The sequence below is a fragment of the Balaenoptera borealis genome (genome assembly GCF_965194805.1).
Source record: "Balaenoptera borealis genome assembly, chromosome: 6".
NCBI classification, from domain to species: domain Eukaryota; kingdom Metazoa; phylum Chordata; class Mammalia; order Artiodactyla; family Balaenopteridae; genus Balaenoptera; species Balaenoptera borealis.
In genome coordinates this window covers 126,234,558-126,242,751 of record NC_138863.1, presented here as the reverse complement: position 1 = coordinate 126,242,751, position 8,194 = coordinate 126,234,558, and the positions used below count along the sequence as shown (strand labels likewise).

The following is an 8,194-nucleotide window of genomic DNA, read 5'->3' as shown; positions in this document are numbered from 1 at the left end:
CGGCCACACCACTCGCCGCCGAACTCTTGCTCCAGGCCTGCTCCTGGGGAACACGAGCCCAGAGACCCTGCTTCCAGGGCCGCCACCAGAAGGCCTCTCTCCACGTTGCTTCTCCCTTCATGGAGCCACAAGGGGACGGAGGGAAGGGGGCCAGCCTGGGGGTCGGGCCTGCAAGGCAGCTGGAGGTCTGGCATTGCTGACAGTGACCGCTTCACGCGGCTCCAGGGACGAGTACAGAAGAGCGTCCTCTGGTTGTAGCCACGTTAAAGGCCCTCTTCTTTATCCCAGCTTATTCCGGCCGGGGCAGAAGAAGGAAATAATGGGTAGAGGGTGCGGGGCGGGGCAAAACAAGCCTAGTTACCCCACCAGCAAAGTGATTCCCACCAAGGCCAGACCCCCGGGAGAGGTGCCTTGCTATATATGTTACATGCTGTATGTGTCATGTGCTATACACGTTAGACACTCTCTGCGTCACATGTTAAACGTGTGTGCGTGGTATGTTTGTTGCATGCTGTGTGTGGTGTATGTTGCAGGGCATGTGTTACATACTAGGCATGTTATACACTGTGTGTACTGCGCAGCAGGTACTGTATTATGTGTTATATGCTATGCGTTGTGTGTTATATATATTGCATGTTATATACACATTACTGCTATGTATGTTTCATGCTGTAATATTGTTCACTGTGCTACGTGCTATGTAGTACATGCTCTATGTTATACTCTCTATGTTACATGTTATGTGTGTGTACTATACACATGCACATGCTGTGTTGCACATTATGCATGTTTACAGTATGTGTTGCATGCTATGTTTTTTTAAATTTTTATTGGAGTATAGTTGATTTACAATGTCATGTTAGTTTCAGGTGTACAGCAAAGTGACTCAGTTATACATAGACATATATCCACTCTTTTTTAGATTCTTTTCTCATGGAGGTGGTTACGGAGTATTGAGTAGAGTTCCCTCTGCTTTATGGTAGGTCTTTATTAGTTATCTATTTTATGTATAGTAGTGGCATGTTACGTGTTATGTCATGCATGTGCATGTGCTGTTATGCATGTTTTGCACTGCGTGTTACACGTTATGTGTGCTGCGTGCAATGCCCGCTATACACCGTGTGTGTTAACGTGCAACTCCTCACAGACACTGGCGGTTGAGTCCAGTTTCCCAGGAGGAGGGGTCACTGGCTGCTGCACGCTGCGTCCTCCCCAGTTCTGAGCTCCCTTTACTCCCAACTCTGCCGGCCAGGGTGCTGCCACCAGATGCCAGGTCAGGCCCACAGAGGCAGCCTGTGCTCCTAGCGGGGCTTGGTGAGAGCCTGGCCTACGGCAAGGCACTTCTGTGCTTTTAGATCAGCGACAGATGAATGTACATAATTCCTTTATCCATTCTCCTGTTGTGGGTTATTGGGTTGTTTCTAAGTTTTAACTGTTTATAAATACACTTGCTGTTAAATTACTTACGTGGAGATGTTTTTATTTCTCTTGGGTAAATACCAAAGAGTGGAATTTCTGAGTCATGTAAAAGAAGTGCATTTTAACTTTATAACAAACTTCCAGTTTTTCAATGTGTTTGAACTAATTTCCCCCACAGGCTCCACCTCCTTGCCAACCTTTGTTGATGTCAATCTTTTCAATTTTCATCATTTTAGCAGTTGAGTAGTGACATCTCCTGTGGTTTTTAATTTTTATTACCCAGATACGTAATGGTGTGGTGTACCTTTTCGTATGCTTATGGGTCATTTGGAAATCTTCTTTTGTAAAATGTCTCTTTTGCTCATTTTTTAAAATTGGGTTGTCTCTTTCTTATTAATTTGTAGAAATTATTTATGTCTTCTTGACAGGAATCCTTTGTCAAACGTATGTATCCTGGATATCTTCTCCCAGCCTTTGGCTTGACTGTTTACTCTTTTGATGAAGACAAGTTCTCAATTTTAATAAAGTCTAAATTATTAATTTTTTGTTTGTTTTGTGGTTAGTGCTTTTTTTTTTTTGAGACTTTCAGACAAATAAATGTTATATATAAGGCTTCCAGGAAGCCTCCTTAAAAAGGACAGAGCAGGCAGTCTGAGTCTGAGGGTGGCTGAAGTGGTTGGCTCGTTTAAGATGAGGCTTCTGCTACTTCTCCTGGTGGCGGCGTCGGCGGTGGTCCGGAGCGATGCCTCGGCCAACCTGGGTGGCGTGCCTGGCAAGAGGTTAAAGATGCAGTACGCCACGGGGCCGCTGCTCAAGTTCCAGATTTGTGTTTCCTGAGGTTATAGGCGGGTGTTTGAGGAGTACATGCGGGTTATTAGCCAGCGGTACCCAGACATCCGCATTGAAGGAGAGAATTACCTCCCTCAACCAATATATAGACACATAGCATCTTTCCTGTCAGTCTTCAAGCTAGTGTTAATAGGCTTAATAATTGTTGGCAAGGATCCTTTTGCTTTCTTTGGCATGCAAGCGCCTAGCATCTGGCAGTGGGGCCAAGAAAACAAGGTCTATGCATGTATGATGGTCTTTTTCTTGAGCAACATGATTGAGAACCAGTGTATGTCAACAGGTGCATTTGAGATAACTTTGAATGATGTACCTGTGTGGTCTAAGCTGGAATCTGGTCACCTTCCATCCATGCAACAGCTTGTTCAAATTCTTGACAATGAAATGAAGCTCAATGTGCATATGGATTCAATCCCACACCATCGATCATAGCCCCACCTATCAGCACTGAAAACTCTTTTACATTAAGGGATTTTTGCAAAAGCAGCGTGACTGACATTATGAAGGCCTGTACTGAAGACAGCAAGCTGTTAGTACAGAACAGATGTTTTCTTCGCAGGCTCGTTGTACCTCTTGGAAAACCTCAATGCAAGGCAGTTTTTCAGTGCTGGCACATTTTGGAATTCTGCACATTCGTGGAGTGCAATAATATTGTATAGTTTTTTTTTTCTTCCCCAAGTCCACTTGGTTAATAGTTTAAAAAAAAAAATGCAGACATTACTACTTGCACTTCTTTTTTCTCGGTCATATTTGAAAAAGTAGAAAATTGAGTTGCAATTTGATTTTGTTTTTCAAAGATGTCTGTTAAGTTTGTTGTGATTTTATACGAATTTTCCTTTTTTATAGTTTAAAATTGATCCTTTTGGGACTAGAGCTGAAGTTCCCAAATACTTTATAAGAGTTTATCAGACATCTTTAATTTGGTCATGTCCAATTTGTATAGTTTTCAAAATATTGCAGATTGTGAACAGCATATTATATAAGATTATGGGGGGAAATCCTATATCCAGAGTACTCTACCAATTTGTGTATGTGTGTGTGTGCGTGTGTGATTACCAGAGAACTACTAAAAGACCAACCACTTTTTAAATCCTGTTAATGTAGTTCAAGTGTCCTGCCTTGACCAATTTAATGAGTTGATTAACTGGGCCTTTATACTTAACTCAATAAAAAACTAAGCAGATGTAAGTTAAATAAAAAGTTTGAGTTTAAAAAAAAAAAAAAAAGGACAGAGCATGCCCTTCACCTTTCTTTCCTCTAGAAGGGTTGTGCATAGAACACAGACATGATGGTTGGCGCCCTAGCAGCCATCTCAGACCATGAAGTGATCTTGGGAACGGAAGCCACAGAGAGAAGGAGCCTGAAACATCATGAGGGCACCATACTGGCCCTAAAACTGTCTACTTCCAGACTTCTTCTGTATAAGACAGAAATAAACTTCCATCTTGTATAAGCCTCCATCGTTCATGGCTGAATCCTAACTGATATATAAAGATCAGTTAGCAAACTCACTAATTACCCTTGTGTTTTTCATTTCATTTCAAAATTTCTCTAAATCATCAGGTCTAATTCTCATTGCCCATCAGAGTCACCTAATGACCTTATAAAAGTGGGGGTGCCCAGGGTTTAGGCTGGGCCCCAGCACCCTGTTCTTCAAATAAGGTGTAATCCCAGAGGGAGGTGATATGGGGATATATGTATATGTATAGCTGGTTCACTTTGTTATACAGCAGAAACTAACACACCATTGTAAAGCAATTATACTCCAATAAAGATGTTAAAAAAAAAAAAAGATGTAATCCCCCCAGGGCTGTCAAGGTTGAGAATTGGTGCTTTTTTCTTGGCTTGAAAGTGTGGGCATAATGGTCTAGGTGGCTGAGCTTTGGACTCTGGTGAGAAATGGACCAACGCAAAGAGACTTAAGAGATACAATAGAATTGCACTCATGCGTTCTAACTCATGCCTTGAAATCTAGGCTACACCTGCCAGCCAGCAAAACAGATTTGTTCTTTAGAGTGATGTACAGTGTGGGACTTGGATCTTGGCTCCTGGACCAGTTACAACCTCTGAGAGCCTTGGTTTTCTCCTCTGAAATATGTCTATTAGAAATAACACCTGCCTGATCCCCAAATTGTTGTGAGGATCAAACAAGACCACGGACTTCGAAGGGTCTTGTCCGTCACATCCCGCCAAGTTTCCGGCGTTGCTGCAGCATAGCACGGAGGTTCTGTCCATCCCACAGCGTCCTGAAGACCATGTGCACAGCCTTGCCCCTCAGAGCTTCACACTGAGCCCAGATCAAGGCCCCGGCCCCCTAACGCCTGGAGCCAGAGTCTTTATCAGCTTTTGGACCCAGACGCCCCAGGGAATCAAGTGAAAGCTGTTGATCTTCTCCCTGGAAAACGCAAAAGTCACAGACACACATACACACAAAATGTGCATAAACCTCAGGGATTTGCTGTCTCCAGGAAGCTCACCAGGAACTTAAAGTAAGAATACGTGTTGTACAGCATGTCACCTCCACTCAGGACCAGAGGGAGGAGGCAACCACTCCAGGCAGTGGGATAGCCTGCTAACTAGGATGTGGCAGAGAATAAACCAGTGAGTGACAAGACTCCAAACAGGGCAAGTGTCTCCAACCCTCACCTCTAACAGAAGGCAGCTCTCCACCCTTGGCACCTGTTATAGAACAAATGGTGTTGCCCCCCCAACCCTGCCCAAATTTATATGTTGAAACTCTAACCCCCAAACTGACTGTATTTGGAAAACAGCCCTTAAGGAGGTTATGAGGTCATACAGGTAGGGGCCTAATCCAATAGGACTGGTGTCCTTATAGGAAGAGGAAGAGACGCCACGGATGTGCACCCACAGAGAAAAGGCCAAGTGAGGACACAGCAAGAAGGTGGCCATCTGTAAGCCAAGGAGAGAGGCCTCAGGAGAAACCAAACCTGCAGACCCCTTGATCTTGGACTTCCAGCCTCCACAACTGTGAGAAAGAAATTTCTGCTGCTTAAGCCGCACCCAGTCTGTGGCATTTTTGTTCGCAGCCCTAGCAGACTGAGACTGTGCCTGTGCAGCCTGAGCTCTGCACAGCTGGGGTGGCTGGCCTGGCGGTGAGTGAGGTGTCCCCAGGGCACAGCCTCGGTCATGCTCCTCCCGGTGGGGCCGCCCCTCCTGCCTGCTGGCCTGGCACAGCGGGGTCCCGCCAGCACTGCCAGCCCCAAATCAAGCCTCCCACCACAATATCCGTTCATCTTTCAGGCCCCTGGGTCCAATTTGGGGACCACCATTTCTTCTCTGGTTTTAAAAGGTAGATTTACCTAATAAATTTCACCCAGAAAGAAATTATAATCCCACTGTGGAAGTAAACAGAGACCATTCAAATGAGAACAGGTGAAGTTCATTTAGTCAGAGGTAGCAGAGGAATTAGTCACCATCAGGTGCGTTTTGGTAAAGACTCAAAGGCAGACGGAGGAGTGAGAAAGATTTATTATGGAAAAAATGACAGGTCAGGTGTGCCCTGAGTGGAGCAAAAGCTAAGTGTTGAATCTAGGTAGTAGGTGTATGGGTGTTTATCTAACTACTTTTTCAACTTTTATACATGTTAGAAAACTTTCGGAAGAAGAAGCTGGGAAAAAATGTTGGATCGGCAGTTTTGTTTAAGCATAACACTGACCGACGATTGTAGAACATGAATCACTAGCTTGAATCGAAAAACCCACAACTTCATTTTTAGTTATGTGTTTACGTATTTCCTTTCACGGCACAGGGCCCGAGGGTTAGGGATCAGCCAGCTGTGCACAGCCCTGCCACTGTGCTCCAGGGGGCCACCGACAGCCGGTCCCTGCAGGAGTGGCCACCCAGCTTCCTGGCTCTATGCATTTCCATACATTCAACTGGCAGCCAGACAGCTTCCTGGGAGGCCAGTGCTGGGCGCTCAAGTGTCCTGGGGCCCCTCCCCGCACGCACACTCGGCCTCCCTCTTGGGCAGAAATGGCTCCACTTCTGAAGGAGGGACGCACTGCACCTCCTGCCACAGCTGCCCTGTCACACCCCAGAGCGGCCAACTCAACCTTGGCCCACGAGCTTCCTGGCCAGCAGCCCCGAGCTCAGGATGGCCACACAGGGCCAAGTGCTAACGAGGCCTCTTGATTTGTGTTTCTTTCTAAGTGGGTTAATCAATCAACTGATTTGTGTCTACCCTCAAAGCACATCTAATCCCTTCTCATCCCCGTCACCGCCACCCCGGTCCCCTTGATCACAGCAAGAGCCTCCGCCCTGGGCTTCTGGCTTCGCTCAGGACCCTCCACGTGTCCTCCACACAGCAGCAAACTGAGCCATACCAGTTTACGTCCCTGCTCAAGATCCTCTGGTGGCTCCGTCTGGGGAAAAGCCCAAGTATTAAGCACGGCCTACAAGGCCGCATGTCAGGGGTCAGCAAACTATAGCCCACAGGCCAAATCTGGCCCACAGCCTATTAGTTCAATACAGTGTATTGGAACACGATCACACACATTCATTCACTATTATCTATGGCTGCTTTCCTGCTGCAAGGGTCCATCTGCGACCCGCCTAGATGTTGCCATGAAGACACCCAAGTAGCCCCGTGGAGCGGCCCACTTAGAAAGACCAAGGCCCCCAGCCAACAGCCAGGCCTGCACTGCCAGCCATATGAGGGCACCACGTGGAATGGGGATCCTCCAGCCCAGTGAGCCTGTAGATGACTGTGGCCCCAGCTGACCTATGACCTCTGACACCAAGTGGAAACTGCCCAGCTGAGCCTTTCCCAAGCGCCTGACCCACAGATTCTATGAGCACAATATGCGGTTGTTTTACGCCACTTGCATCAGGCCTGCTGATAGTGCCATTCTGCCGTGTTCATATGGTAAGCACACCTTTAATTACATAAAAACGTCTGTATGTATGTGTATGTGGGTAAATATATTTATGTGTGTGTAACACTTTATAGAAATGCGTGAGAATGGGTTTCTTTTATTTTAATCCTTTTTTTTTTTCTTCTTTGCTTGGCTCCACATACAGCCCTCCTCTCCCATCCTGTCTCCCACATATCCTATATTATAACCTAATTTCCATATATTAGCTTCCATATATTCTCCGTATGTCCCTCCACATTCGTATGTAATAATAATCAAGCATATATATGCATTTTAATACATACGTACATCTATGCATCTGTATGGATAAAGGGTGTTGGCCAGTTGGCTTTACAAAGAGGGATCCCGTTTCACGCTTTTCTGCATCCTGATGTTCTCACTCAGTGATATCTCGTAGAAACCCCCATAAAACCTTCTGCTCAAGCATTCGCCGGGTCTTCGTTGTGGCTGCCTCATGTTCCATAGGTGTATGAGCCTACCTTCCCTGTGGGCACAGCCTCACCCACTGTGTTTATTTCTATTACAATGGCCCAGAGTGGTTGCTGGGCCTGGTGCATTTTTTTTCTTTTTAAAGATTTTTTGATGTGGACCATTTAAAGTCTTTATTGAATTTGTTACAACATTGCTTCTGTTTCATGTTTTGGGTTTTTGGCCAAGAGGTATGTGGGATCTTAGCTCCTCAACCAGGGATCGAACCCGCACCCCCTACATTAGAAGGGGAAGTCTTAACCGGTGGACTGCCAGGGAAGTCCTGGGCCTGATGTATTTTAAATTTTAATAGATGCTGCTCAACTGCTTTCCAGGAGGCCTGATGTCCAGGAAGACCTGTGCTTTTTCTTGCTGTGGACACAGGCCCGCAGTGTGCAGGGCTGTCACGGCTGCCTGGGGACCAGCCTGCCCCAGCCCCCCACATGCTCCACATAGCTTTGTGCAAAGCCTTCTGCAAAACCACGTCCCATTGTTTCTCCAACTATCCTCAGGTCCAGCTAAACTTCATTAGCTGATCAACACCTCTAGGTGTAGATAAAAATCAA

The 8,194-nt window shown here is 46.0% G+C and overlaps 1 protein-coding gene across 1 annotated transcript; it reads left to right on the top strand.

Moving 5' to 3' along the window:
- The first annotated feature begins 2,065 nt into the window (after nucleotides 1-2,065).
- LOC309630853 (thioredoxin reductase-like selenoprotein T) lies at nucleotides 2,066-3,465 on the top strand. Its single transcript, XM_082396651.1, has one exon. The coding sequence runs from the start codon at nucleotides 2,110-2,112 to the stop codon at nucleotides 2,695-2,697; it is 588 nt and encodes a 195-aa protein (XP_082252777.1). The 5' UTR covers nucleotides 2,066-2,109; the 3' UTR covers nucleotides 2,698-3,465.
- The last annotated feature ends 4,729 nt before the right edge of the window (nucleotides 3,466-8,194 follow it).